Source organism: Oncorhynchus masou, chromosome 9 (assembly GCF_036934945.1).
Source record: "Oncorhynchus masou masou isolate Uvic2021 chromosome 9, UVic_Omas_1.1, whole genome shotgun sequence".
Taxonomy (NCBI): Eukaryota; Metazoa; Chordata; class Actinopteri; order Salmoniformes; family Salmonidae; genus Oncorhynchus; species Oncorhynchus masou.
In genome coordinates, this window is record NC_088220.1 from 12,281,526 (window position 1) to 12,296,525 (window position 15,000).

The 15,000-nt window shown below is 46.8% G+C and overlaps 1 protein-coding gene across 1 annotated transcript in view; it reads left to right on the forward strand.

Moving 5' to 3' along the window:
* LOC135545528 (moesin-like) overlaps positions 1-15,000 on the forward strand; it is a 146,381-nt gene that overhangs the window by 49,802 nt on the left and 81,579 nt on the right. Inside the window, exons 5-7 of the mRNA XM_064973184.1 lie at positions 4,149-4,328; positions 7,862-8,062; positions 8,538-8,717. Of these exons, the coding sequence (XP_064829256.1) occupies positions 4,149-4,328; positions 7,862-8,062; positions 8,538-8,717 (561 nt within the window). The remainder of the gene's footprint in view (positions 1-4,148; positions 4,329-7,861; positions 8,063-8,537; positions 8,718-15,000) is intronic.

Genomic DNA, 15,000 nt, shown 5'->3' on the forward strand with positions numbered 1-15,000 from the left:
GGGGTTAAGGGTTAGGCGTTAAGGGTTAGGCGTTAAGGGTTAGGGTTAAAAGGGTTAAATACAATCAGGCGTTAAGGGTTAATGGCGTTAAGGGTTAGGGGTTAAGGGTTAGGGGTTAAAATGGGTTAGGGGTTAAGGGTTAGGCGTTAAGGGTTAGGGGTTAAGGGTTAGGGGTTAAGGGTTAGGCGTTAAGGGTTAGGGGTTAAGGGTTAGGGGTTAAAATTCATCTGTTAGGCGTTAAGGGTTAGGCGTTAAGGGTTAGGCGTTAAGGGTTAGGCGTTAAGGGTTAGGCGTTAAGGGTTAGGCGTTAAGGGTTAGGGGTTAAGGGTTAGGCGTTAAGGGTTAGGGGTTAAGGGTTAGGCGTTAAGGGTTAGGGGTTAAGGGTTAGGCGTTAAGGGTTAGGGGTTAAGGGTTAGGGGTTAAGGGTTAGGGGTTAAGGGTTAGGCGTTAAGGGTTAGGGGTTAAGGGTTAGGGGTTAAGGGTTAGGCGTTAAGGGTTAGGGGTTAAGGGTTAGGGGTTAAGGGTTAGGCGTTAGGGGTTAAGGGTTAGGCGTTAAGGGTTAGGGGTTAAGGGTTAGGGGTTAAGGGTTAGGCGTTAAGGGTTAGGCGTTAAGGGTTAGGCGTTAAGGGTTAGGGTTAAGGGTTAGGCGTTAAGGGTTAGGGGTTAAGGGTTAGGGGTTAAGGGTCTGCTCAGGAATCTTCATTCTCTCTGCTGATGTCTTGAAGATTAGCCTACACATCAATTACTAGAGGTTAGAGGTTAGGAGTGTAACGACGTTCTTCTTTTGTTGAAAGAGAGTCGGACCGAAATGCAGCGTGTAGGTTACTCATGTTTATTAGTGAAACAAAGAAACTAACTATACACGAATAACTAATAAATACAAAACAACAAACGGAACGTGAAACCTATTACAGCCTGACTGGTGAAACTAACACAGATACAGGAACAATCACCCACGAAATGTAAAGCGAAACCCAGGCTACCTAAATACGGTTCCCAATCAGAGACAACGAGAATCACCTGACTCTGATTGAGAACCGCCTCAGGCAGCCAAACCTATTAAACACACACACCCCTAATCAGCTACAATCCCAAATACTACAAACCCCAATACGAAACTACAATACATAATAAACCCATGTCACACCCTGGTCTGACTAACTAATAAACTAAAACACAAAATACTAAGACCAAGGCGTGACAAGGAGAACCTAATCTCCCTGTCACCTTGCAGACTGACTGTGATTGGTCGATATTGAGGCACACTAACATGCCTACCCTAGAGTTATAATGCTTTTGATTGAAACTGCAATGGAAACATACAGTATGTAAAATAGGGAACTCAAAAACAGAACGGCATGATCAGAAAAGCCAATACACTCCTGACTGAGGGCCATTGATTTTCCGTTGTACCGAATTCTCCATACAAGCCATAGGCTGGTTCTAGTGAACCATTCTAATGCTTTATGGTTGAAAGCTGAATGAATGGCCAGACTCTCTCTATGATCTCTCTGCTATCACCTCTCGTCTGATTGACTCTTCTCCCTGAGATATTCCAGCAGGCCACTAGGAAGCATGGCTGGAGGCGGAGTTTAAGAGGCAAACTGCTGTTGAACTCCGTGTGTGTGTGTGTGTGTGTGTGTGTGTGTGTGTGTGTGTGTGTGTGTGTGTGTGTGTGTGTGTGTGTGTGTGTGTGTGTGTGTGTGTGTGTGTGTGTGTGTGTGTGTGTGTGTGTGTGTGTGTGTGTGTGTGTGTGTGTGTGTGTGTGTGTGTGTGTGTGTGTGTGTGTGTGTGTGTGTGTGTGTGTATATGTGTCTGTGTGTGTGTGTGTGTGTGTGTGTGTGTGTGTGTGTGTGTGTGTGTGTGTGTGTGTGTGTGTGTGTGTGTGTGTGTGTGTGTGTGTGTGTGTGTGTGTGTGTATTTTGAAGTCTGTGTCTGTCTCAAGGTGACATGGAGACATTACTCAGAGTGATGGATAATGGTGGGTGGTGGAGGTGTGTGTGAGGGTGGTGGCTCCTACACGGAGCAGACTAATGATGTCATCTCTGACTTCTCTGCTCCTCTAATAAGAAGGACCTTTAACCCCTGAGCCTCCTCACAGAATACTGATGACCTCCCTCCCTGATAACACACATCACACGCACTCACACTAAACAAGGCTTTCTGTTAGCCGCAAATAGCTGGCTTTTGGCCCCACCAAAAAATAGAAGCTAATAAATATAAGAGCGTCTGCTAAATGACTTAAATGTAAATGTAAATGTAAATAAAATTATCCGGGAGAAGAAAAAAAATCCCATTGTAAAATATCTATTTTTTTGTCAATTCATTGATGTAAATACCAGTCAATGGAAATACAGTACATTTGACGAGTCATGCTTATCGGTCTATAGGTTCATTTGCATAATTTTGTGGAATTAAATTGCCGGGTGTGTATTTTCATTAGTCGTTATGTATCTTATTTATCAGAGCATACAGATACTGGGCAGAACATGTGTTTTATAAACAACAACACACACAAATAGTTAGCACACACACGGTAACAGAGAAAGAGTATGACAGAAAATCTGAGCAATCCTTGATATTTATATTACATCAATGCTGCTGTAATGTTTCTGTCATTGTATAATCAGTCAGTCACAGAGCCTGTGCTGACGCTGGTGGGGTTACCTGCCCACTCTACTGTGTCTTGGTTGTTGTTGTGTTATCGAAGATGAGATGCTAATGTCTAGCTCTGAGTGCTGTTATTAACATGCATTACTCTGTGTGGGTCTGAAGCACAAGGGACTCACTCAAATACGATTTGGGGGGGGGGGGGTGCACGGAATTAGGACTAAACTGACTGAATTTCTAACAGACTTTCTTACGATAGTGATTTTTAGAGATTCATGCCTCAGCGTGTTCTCTTTTCTGGTGAGCAGTGCCTCCCTAAGGTGACTGACATGACATCGTTGCTCATGGTATTTTCTGGTCAGCAGTGCCTCCCTACAGTGGCTGACATGACATCGTTGCTCATGGTATTTTCTGGTCAGCAGTGCCTCCCTACGGTGGCTGACATGACATTGTTGCTCATGGTATTTCACTTGGCTGTAAGCTTCTGATAATGACCTACTGGCCTGGATTACAGAGGTTAATTCAATTTAGTCTCATTGCAGTTCAATAAAACATAGCTTGATGATATTGTGTGTGTGTTTGTGTCAGTGGAATTGAGAACAATCTCTCTCCCACTCACTCTGTCCTCCCCCATTTTCTCTCTATCTTACTCTCTCTCTCTCTCTCTCCTCTCTCTGTTCTCCCCCATTTTCTCTCTCTATCTTACTCTCTCTCTCCCTCTCCCTCTCTCTGTCCTCCCCCATTTTCTCTCTCTATCTTACTCTCTCTCTCTCTCTCCCTCTCTCTGTCCTCCCCCATTTTCTCTCTCTATCTTACTCTCTCTCTCTCTGTCCTCCCCTTCTCTCTCTATCTTACTCTCTCTCTCTCTCTGTTCCCCCATCCCTCTGTTCTCCCCCATTTTCTCTCTCCATATCTTACTTACTCTCTCCCTCCTCACTCTGTCCTCCCCCATTTTCTCTCTATCTTCTTACTCTCTCTCTCTCTCTCCCTCTCTCTGTTCTCCCCCATTTTCTCTCTCTATCTTACTCTCTCTCTCTCTCTCCTCTCTCTGTCCTCCCCATTTTCTCTCTCTATCTTACTCTCTCTCTCTCTCTCCCTCTCTCTGTTCTCCCCCATTTTCTCTCTCTATCTTACTCACTCTCTCAATCACTCTGTTCTCCCTCATTTTCTCTCTCTATCTTACTCTCTCTCTCTCACTCACTCTGTCCTCCCCCATTTTCTCTCTCTATCTTACTCTCTCTCTCTCTCTCTCTCCCTCACTTTGTCCTCCCCCATTTTCTCTCTCTATCTTACTCTCTCTCTATCACTCACTCTGTCCTCCCCCTTTTCTCTCTCTCCACCCAAACTCTCTCTCTCTCTCTCTCTCTCACTCACTCTGTCCTCCCCCTTTCCTCTCTCCACCCAAACTCTCTTCCTCTCTCTTTCCTCTGCTCTCCATTTCTCTATCCCCACTCCCCCCTATCTCTCTTGCTCTCTCTCTCTCCCCCCACTCTCTCTCTCTCTCTCCCTCCCTCTCTTCCCTTGTTCCTTGTCTCCAGTTGATAAGTGGAGGATCTATCGTCAGCGCTGAGGCAGTATGGGACCATGTGACCATGGCCGACCGAGAGTTGGCGTTTAAGGCCGGTGATGTCATCAAGGTGCTGGACGCGTCCAATAAGGACTGGTGGTGGGGTCAGATCGACGAGGAGGAGGGGTGGTTCCCCGCCAGCTTCGTACGGGTGAGTTAGTGATACCACACGTCACCCCGGTCTTCTGACTACCCCGATTCACAGTTTACACATGTAGGATCTTCATTTGATCCAGTTTGCTAACAGCACAAAAATAATCCTGTAGAACAGGAAATGTGGATTTTTATGTGGATTATAGTTAATGGACATTTTTGTAGGGGTTGATACATTTTTGGGGGAAATCAAGTCAAAATATAAATGACAATGTTTTAAGTTTTAAGTTTTTTTTCTTTTAAGTTTTAAGTTCTCCTGTAACAGGGTGATCAAATAAAGATCCTACATCTGTAGTGCAAAGCCGAGCCGATCCAAAACGAGCCGAGCGATACTGGCCTGGTAACACATCTCCTTTAGTAGCTGAAACCATGCTGAACAATGTGAAATCCAAGCCAGCACAGTTCACTTCCTGTTAGCTTCATACATTACCTGATAAAGTCTACTTAACTGAGTAAAGGCTCCATACATTACCAAGTCAAGTTTCTCCAGACTCCCCAATGGCCATCCCAACCCTGACAACTCCATGTCCAGGGGCTGAACCAATTTCTCCCCACCACCCCCAGCTCTCCATCCATTGAGTCGAGCCAGGCATTGAGTGAACCGGTGTGTTTCTGTCATTCTCTCTCTCTAAGGTCGAACCCCACCCTCCTCAACCCCAAACAAAACAGCTTTTCTATATCAACCCCATAGCAACTCCTCGGTTCCAAAACACTACGTCTAAGGTGCGTTTACCACGTCATCAATCAACCATCCAGCCATACTCCACCCACCACCCACCGCCTCAGTCTGCCAACTCAACGTCTCCCAAACATTACCCAACCAATCAACCATCCAGCCATACTCCACCCACCACCCACCGCCTCAGTCTGCCAACTCAACGTCTCCCAAACATTACCCAACCAATCAACCATCCAGCCATACTCCACCCACCACCCACCGCCTCAGTCTGCCAACTCAACGTCTCCCAAACATTACCCAACCAATCAACCATCCAGCCATACTCCACCCACCACCCACCGCCTCTGTCTGCCAACATTACCCAACCAATCAACCACTCAGCCATACTCCACCCACCACCCACCGCCTCAGTCTGCCAACTCAACGTCTCCCAAACATTACCCAACCAATCAACCACTCAGCCATACCCAACCAATCCCATCCCACCCACCCACCACCTCAGTCTGCCAACTCAACGTCTCCCAAACATTACCCAACCAATCAACCATCCAGCCATACTCCACCCACCACCCAACGCCTCTGTCTGCCAACATTACCCAACCAATCAACCATCCAGCCATACTCCACCCAACACCCACCGCCTCTGTCTGCCACCATTAACCAAACAATCAACCATCCAGCCATACTCCACCCACCACCTCAGTCTGCCAACTCAACGTCTCCCAAACATTACCCAACCAATCAACCACCCAGCCATACTCCACCCACCACCCACTGCCTCTGTCTGCCAACATTACCCAACCAATCAACCACCCAGCCATACTCCACCCACCACCCACCGCCTCTGTCTGCCAACATTACCCAACCAATCAACCACCCAGCCATACTCCACCCACCACCCACCGCCTCTGTCTGCCAATATTACCCAACCAATCAACCATCCAGCCATACTCCACCCACCACCTCAGTCTACCAACTCAACGTCTCCCAAACATAACCCAACCAATCAACCATCCAGCCATACTCCACCCACCACCCACCGCCTCTGTCTGCCAACATTACCCAACCAATCAACCATCCAGCCATACTCCACCCACCACCCACCGCCTCTGTCTGCCAACATTACCCAACCAATCAACCACCCAGCCATACTCCACCCACCACCCACCGCCTCTGTCTGCCAACATTACCCAACCAATCAACCATCCAGCCATACTCCACCCACCACCCACCGCCTCTGTCTGCCAACATTACCCAACCAATCAACCACTCAGCCATACTCCACCCAACACCCACCGCCTCTGTCTGCCAACATTACCCAACCAATCAACCACTCAGCCATACTCCACCCAACACCCACCGCCTCAGTCTGCCAACGCAACGTCTCCCAAACATTACCCAACCAATCAACCAACGCACATCTAACGTTTCCAGAACCTGAGACACAAGATTGGGAATCATCTCAACAGGATATTTTATAGAGAAGTTACAGCCTTCTCCTTTCTGTATTACTCCTTTTTTATATATTACAATTTTTACTCTTTTTATAGTTTGTTTATAACTGAGTCTTCGTACCGCAGTCTTCTCCTCCATGATGCGTCCCAAATGGCACCCTTTTTACCTATATAATGGTTGAAAGTAGTACACTATAAAGGGAATATAGTACAATTTGGGAGCACCCTCTTCCACAGTAGCACATTAGCACAGTAGCACATTAGCACAGTAGCACAGTAGCACAGTAGCACGGTAGCACAGTAGCACAGTAGCACATTGGCACAGTAGCACATTAGCACAGTAGCACAGTAGCACATTAGCAAAGTAGCACATTAGCACAGTAGCACATTAGCACAGTAGCACATTAGCACAGTAGCACATTAGCACAGTAGCACATTAGCACAGTAGCACATTAGCACAGTAGCACCAGTTGTCTCCACCCGTCTCTCTGCTTGTTGTTGTGAAGCTGCATGGCGTCGTGTGTTTGGCATTACAACCGTCGCCTCTTAGATGATCAGTAGGCACACAGTGTTTCATCATCAGGTGTTGGCTTGGCTACTGTACCAGGCATCTGATCCTCTCTAACCTACCTCTAACCTACCTCTAACCTAACTCTAACCTACCTCTAACCTCTAACCTACCTCAAACCTACCTCTAACCTACCTCTAACATACCTCTAACCTCTAACCTACCTCTAACCTCTAACCTAACTCTAACCTACCTCTAACCTCTAACCTAACTCTAACCTAACTCTAACCTAACCCTAACCTACCTCTAACCTAACTCTAACCTAACCATAACCTACCTCTAACCTAACTATAACCTAACCCTAACCTACCTCTAACCTAACTCTAACCTACCTCTAACCTCTAACCTAACTCTAACCTAACCCTAACCTACCACTAACCTACCTCTAACCTACCTCTGACATAACTCTAACCTAACTCTAACCTAACCCTAACCTACCTCTAACCTACCTCAAGCTGAGCGGTGTGTTTTGTATGTATGTGTGAGTGTGTCTACAGCTCAATGCTGGAACAAAGATCCCCTCTGTCTCTGTCCCTGTCTCTCTGTCCCTCTCTCTCTCTCTCTCTCTCTCTCTCTCTCTCTCTCTCTCTCTCTCTCTCTCTGTCCCTCTGTCTCTCTGTCCCTCTGTCTCTGTCCCTCTGTCTACTCTCCTCTGAGCCCCAGAGCTGGCAACTACAACCTGAAACTGGAACAAGTGATTAAAAGATGTCTGGAAGAGGAAGAGATGAATTAAGGGATGTGATGTTTTCTGTGTTAAAGCCCTCTGATAGTAGTAGTATATAGTCATCATTTTATCTCCCATTCAGGAGTGTGTGTGTTGGTCTCCTCAGCTGTGGGTGAACCAGGAGGATGGGGGGGTGGAGCCTGTGGAGGGGACCAGTGAAGTGGCTAACGGTCACCTGGATCCGACCAATGACTGCTTGTGCCTGGGCTCGCCGCTTCAGAACCGTGACCAGATGAGAGCCAACGTCATCAATGAGATTATGAGCACAGAGAGACACTACATCAAACACCTCAAGGACATCTGTGAGGTACACACACTTACAGTACATACGTGCACACGCATACGTACACACACACCTACTCACACCTTGGGAAAACGCATGCATGCACACACACACACACACACACATACACCACACACATACACACACACACACAAACCGACAAACACACACACACATGCAGGGGTACGTGAGCTCTCTTGGAACAGTAGTCTTAACTGTGGTGAATTGATTATAGCAATAGTCTAACTGTGGTGAATTGATTATAGCAGTAGTGTTTAAAACTAGACTCAATCTGCTTTCATGATTCTCTCCAGGGATATATGGGAGAGTACAGGAAAATATGTTGAAATGTGGGCACCCACACACCAGCACACACACACACACACACACACACACACTCAGACACACACACACAAGCATGAGCACAGACACACACGCACACACACACAATCCTTTGCTCATCCCCATCATACTGTATGTATAATTATCCTTCTTCCAGGGCTACCTGCGTCAATGTAGGAAGAGGGTAGACATGTTTAACGATGACCAGCTGAGGGTGATCTTTGGGAACATCGAGGACATCTACCGTTTCCAGATGGGCTTCGTTAGAGACCTGGAGAAACAATACAACAACGAGGAACCACACCTGTCTGAGATAGGACCCTGCTTTCTAGAACATGTAAGTTACTACCTAGATAGGACTCTGCTTTCTAGAACATAGATAGGACTCTGCTTTCTAGAACATGTAAGTTACTACCTAGATAGGACCCTGTTTTCTAGAACATGTAAGTTACTACCTAGATAGGACTCTGCTTTCCAGAACATGTAAGTTACTACCTAGATAGGACTCTGCTTTCTAGAACATGTAAGTTACTACCTAGTTAGGACCCTGTTTTCTAGAACAGGTAAGTTACTACCTAGATAGGACCCTGCTTTCCAGATCAGGTAAGTTACTACCTAGATAGGACTCTGCTTTCTAGAACATGTAAGTTACTACCTAGATAGGACTCTGCTTTCTAGAACATGTAAATTACTACCTAGTTAGGACTCTGCTTTCTAGAACATGTAAGTTACTACCTAGATGGACCCTGTTTTCTAGAACATGTAAGTTATTATTCAACACCAAGATGATATTTAGATTGGAGCCGAGGGGATGGCTGCCGTTTTACAGGCTCCTAACCAACTGTGCTATTTTGTGTGTTTTTTCACATTGTTTGTAACGTGTCTCAGTCGCTGCAACCCCCCAACAGGCTTTGGGAGAGGCGAAAGTCGAGTCATGCGTCCCACGAAACATGACCTCTTTTGACCGAAAAGAGCTTCTGGATATCAGAACAGCGATTACTCACCTCAAACTGGATAAAGATATTTTCTTTAATGAGTCTGACGTGAAGAATATAATGTTGATCCCAGACAAGGCCGAAATCCCCATCATTCGCATGAAGAAAATAAGGAAATGTAGGGGACACAGATCAGGGTGCCTGGTGAGAATTCGTCGGCGAGTGTGTAACCCGCCTCTACCATCCGTTCTATTGGCCAACGTATAATCACTGGAGAATAAACTGGATGAGCTCCATTAAAGACAAAACACATAATAAACAGTTGGCTGGGTTTTCCATGAATCAGCAGGACAGAACAGCTGTGTCTGGTAAGACGAGAAGTGGGAGTGTGTGTCAATGTTTAATATTAACGTAGTCTCAAGGTATTGCTCACCTGAGGTAGAGTACCTCATTATAAGCTGCAGACCACACTACCAACCTATTTTTTTCTTAACCATCTATTTACCACCACAAACTGACTCTGACACTAAGATCGCACTCAACCAGCTGTATAAGCAAACCAGGAAATGCTCATCCAGAAGCGGCGCTCCTAGTGGCCGGGGACTTTAATACAGGTAAACTTAAATCTGTTATACCTCATTTCTACCAGCATGTCACATGTGCAACCAGAGAAAAACTCTAGACCACCTTTACTCCACACACAGAGACGTGTACATAGCTCCCCCTTGCGCTCCATTTGGAAGATTTGACCATAATTCTATCCTCCTGATTTCTGCTTACAAGCAAAAACTAAAGCAGGAAGTACCAGTGACTCTCTCAATACGGAAGTGGTCAGATGACACGGATGCTACGCTACAGGACTGTTTAGCTAGCACAGACTGGAATATGTTCCGGGATTCATCCAATGGCATTGAGGAGTATACCACCTCAGTCACCTGCTTCATCAATAAGTGCCTTGACGACGTCGTCCCCACAGTGATCATACGTACATATCCCAACCAGAAGCCATGGATTACAGGCAACATCCGCTGAACACTAATTAAACACGCGTATGAGAAATCCTGCTATGCCCTCAGATGAACCATCAAACAGGAAAAGCGACAATACAGGGCAAAGATTGAATCCTACAACACCGTCTCTGACGCTCGTCGGATGTGGCAGGGCTTGAAAACTATTATGGACTACATAAGGGAAACCCAGCTGCAAGCTGCCCAGTGACACAAGCCTACCAGACAAGCTAAATGCCTTTTATGCTCGCTTGAAGGCAAGCAACACTGAAGCATGCATGAGAGCACCAGCTGTTCCAGATGACTGTGTGATCACATTCTCCATTGCCGATGTGAGCAAGACCTTTAAACAGGTCAACATTCACCGCAGGGCCAGAAGGATAACCAGGACGTGTACTCAGAGCATGCATGGCCAACTTGCAAGTATCTTTACTGACATTTTCAACCTTTCCCTGACCGAGTCTGTAATACCACCATGTTTCAAACAGATCACCATAGTCCCTGTTCCCAGGAAAGTGAAGGTAACCTGCCTAAATGACTACAGCCCCGTAGCACTCACGTCGGTAGTCATGAAGTTCTTTGAAAGGCTGGTCATGTCTCACATCAACACCATTATCCCTGAAACCCTAGACCCACTCCAATTTGCATACCGCCCCAACAGATCCACAGATGACGCAAACTCAATCGCACTCCACACTGCCCTTTCCCAATTGGACAAAAGTGTGAATTCTGTTCATTGACTGCAGCTCAGCGTTCAACACCATAGTGCCCACAAAACTCATCACTAAGCTACGGACCCTGGGACTAAACACCTCCCTCTGCAACTGGATCCTGGACTTCCTGACGAGCCGCCCCCAGCTGGTAAGGGTAGGCAACAACACATCTGCCATGTTGATCCTCAACACGTCCCCTCCTTTACTCCCTTTTCACCCACGACTGCGTGGCCAAGCACGACTCCAACACCATCATTATGTTTGCTGGTGACACAATGGTGGTAGGCCTGATCCCCGACAGCGATGAGACAGCCTATAGGGATGAGGCAGAGACCTGGCAGTGTGGTGATAGGACAACAGCCTCTCCCTCAACGTGAGCAAGACATAGGAGGTGATTGTGGACTACAGGAAAAGGATGGCCGAACACGCCCCCATTCACATCAACGGGGCTGTAGTGGAGCAGGTTGAGAGCTTCAAGGTCCTTGGTGTCCACATCACCAACAAACTAACATGGTCCAAGCACACCAAGAAAGTCATGGAGAGGGCACAACAACGCCGTTTCCCCCTCAGGAGACTGAAAAGATTTGGCATGGGTGCCCAGATCCTCAAAAAATTCTACAGCTGCACCATCGAGAGCATCCTGACCTGTTGCATCACCGCCTGATATGGCAACTGCTCGGCATCTGACCATAAGGCACTACAGAGGGTAGTGCGTATGCCCCAGTACATCACTTGGGCCAAGCTTCCTGACATCCATGACTTATATACTAGGAGGTGTCAGAGGAAGGCCCTAAAAATTGTCAAAGACTCCAGTTATTTACATTTACATTTAAGTCATTTAGCAGACGCTCTTATCCAGAGCGACTTATAAGTCATAGACTGTTCTCTTTGCAACCGCACGGCAAGTGGTACCGGAGCACCAAGTCTAGGTCCAAAATGGTTCCTTAACAGCTTCCTTAACAGCTTCCTGACGGGCCGCCCCCAGTTGGTAAGGGTAGGTAACAACACATCTGCCACACTGATCCTTAATACGGGGGCTCCTCAGGGGTGCATGCTCAGTCCCCTCCTGTACTCCCTGTTCACTCATGACTGCATGGCCAGGCACGACTCCAACACCATCATCAAGGTTGCCGATGACACAACAGTGGTAGGCCTGATCACTGACAACAATGAGACAGCCTATAAGGAGGTCAGAGACCTGGCCGTGTGATGCCAGGACAACAACATCTCCTTCAATGTGATCAAGACAAAGGAGGTGATTTGGCTGGTATGGCAACTGCTCGGCCTCAGACCACAAGACACTACAGAGGGTACATCACTGGGGTCAAGCATCCTGCCATCCAGGACCTCTATACCAGGCGGTGTCAGAGGAAGGCCCTAAAAATTGTCAAAGACTCCAGCCACCATAGTCATAGACTGTCCTTTCTGCTACCACATGGCAAGTGGTACCGGAGCGCAAAGTCTAGGTCCAAGAGGCTTCTTATCATCTTCCAACCCCCAGCCATAAGACTCCTGAACAGCTAATCAAAGGGCTACCCAGACCGCTCTTTTACTCTGCTGCTACTCTCTGTTTAGTAACTACGCATAGTCACTTTAACTCTACCTACATGTACATATTACCTCAACTAACCGGTGTCCCCGGACATTAACTCTTTACCGGAACCCCCATATAGCCTCCACACTGACTCTGTACTGGTACCCCCATATAGCCTCCACACTGACTCTGTACTGGTACCCCCATATAGCCTCCACACTGACTCTGTACTGGTACCCCCATATAGCCTCCACACTGACTCTGTACCAGTAACCCCTGTATATAGCCTCCACATTGACTCTGTACCAGTACCCCCTGTATATAGCCTCCACATTGACTCTGTACCAGTACACCCTGTATATAGCCTCCACATTGACTCTGCACCGTAACACCCTGTATATAGCCTCCACATTGACTCTGTACCGGTACCCCCTGTATATAGCCACCACACTGACTCTGTACTGGTACCCCCTGTATATAGCCTCCACATTGACTCTGTACCGGTACCCCCTGTATATAGCCTCCACATTGACTCTGTACCGTAACACCCTGTATATAGCCTCCACACTGACTCTGTACCGTAACACCCTGTATATAGCCTCCACACTGACTCTGTACCGGTAACTCCTGTATATAGCCTTCACATTGACTGTGTACTGGTACCCCCTGTATATAGCCTCCACATTGACTCTGTACCGGTACCCCTTGTATATAGCCTCCACATTGACTCTGTACCATAACACCCTGTATATAGCCTCCACATTGACTCTGTACCATAACACCCTGTATATAGCCTCCACACTGACTCTGTACCGTAACACCCTGTATATAGCCTCCACATTGACTCTGTACCGTAACACCCTGTATATAGCCTCCACATTGACTCTGTACCGGTACCCCCCTGTATATAGCCTCCACATTGACTCTGTACCGTAACACCCTGTATATAGTCTCCACATTGACTCTGTACCGGTAACCCCTGTATATAGCCTCCACATTGACTCTGTACCGGTACCCCCATATAGCCTCCACATTGACTCTGTACCGGTACCCCCTGTATATAGACTCCACATTGACTCTGTACTGGTACCCCCTGTATATAGCCTCCACACTGACTGTACCGAAACACTCTGTATATAGCCTCCACATTGACTCTGTACCAGTAACCCCTGTATATAGCCTCCACATTGACTCTGTACCAGTACCCCCTGTATATAGCCTCCACATTGACTCTGTACCAGTACACCCTGTATATAGCCTCCACATTGACTCTGCACCGTAACACCCTGTATATAGCCTCCAAATTGACTCTGTACCGGTACCCCCTGTATATAGCCACCACACTGACTCTGTACTGGTACCCCCTGTATATAGCCTCCACATTGACTCTGTACCGGTACCCCCTGTATATAGCCTCCACATTGACTCTGTACCGTAACACCCTGTATATAGCCTCCACACTGACTCTGTACCGTAACACCCTGTATATAGCCTCCACACTGACTCTGTACCGGTAACCCCTGTATATAGCCTTCACATTGACTGTGTACTGGTACCCCCTGTATATAGCCTCCACATTGACTCTGTACCGGTACCCCTTGTATATAGCCTCCACATTGACTCTGTACCATAACACCCTGTATATAGCCTCCACATTGACTCTGTACCATAACACCCTGTATATAGCCTCCACACTGACTCTGTACCGTAACACCCTGTATATAGCCTCCACATTGACTCTGTACCGTAACACCCTGTATATAGCCTCCACATTGACTCTGTACCGGTACCCCCCTGTATATAGCCTCCACATTGACTCTGTACCGTAACACCCTGTATATAGTCTCCACATTGACTCTGTACCGGTAACCCCTGTATATAGCCTCCACATTGACTCTGTACCGGTACCCCCATATAGCCTCCACATTGACTCTGTACCGGTACCCCCTGTATATAGACTCCACATTGACTCTGTACTGGTACCCCCTGTATATAGCCTCCACACTGACTGTACCGAAACACTCTGTATATAGCCTCCACATTGACTCTGTACCGTAACACCCTGTATATAGCCTCCACATTGACTCTGTACCGGTACCCCCATATAGCCTCACTATTGTTATTTTACTGCTGTTTAATTATTTGTTACTTTTATTTTCTATTTTTTACACAACACTTATTTTTCTTAAAACATCTTAACTGCATTGTTGTTTCAGGGCTTGTAAGTAAGCATTTCACTGTCAGGTCTACACCTGTTGTATTCAGCATTTCACTGTCAGGTCTACACCTGTTGTATTCAGCATTTCACTGTAAGGTCTACTACACCTGTTGTATTCGGCGCATGTGACAAATAACATTTGATTTGATTTGATTTGAAGATAGAGGCCTGCTGAACAACCATATGATACCTGCAGCTGGATTTATTGTTTCA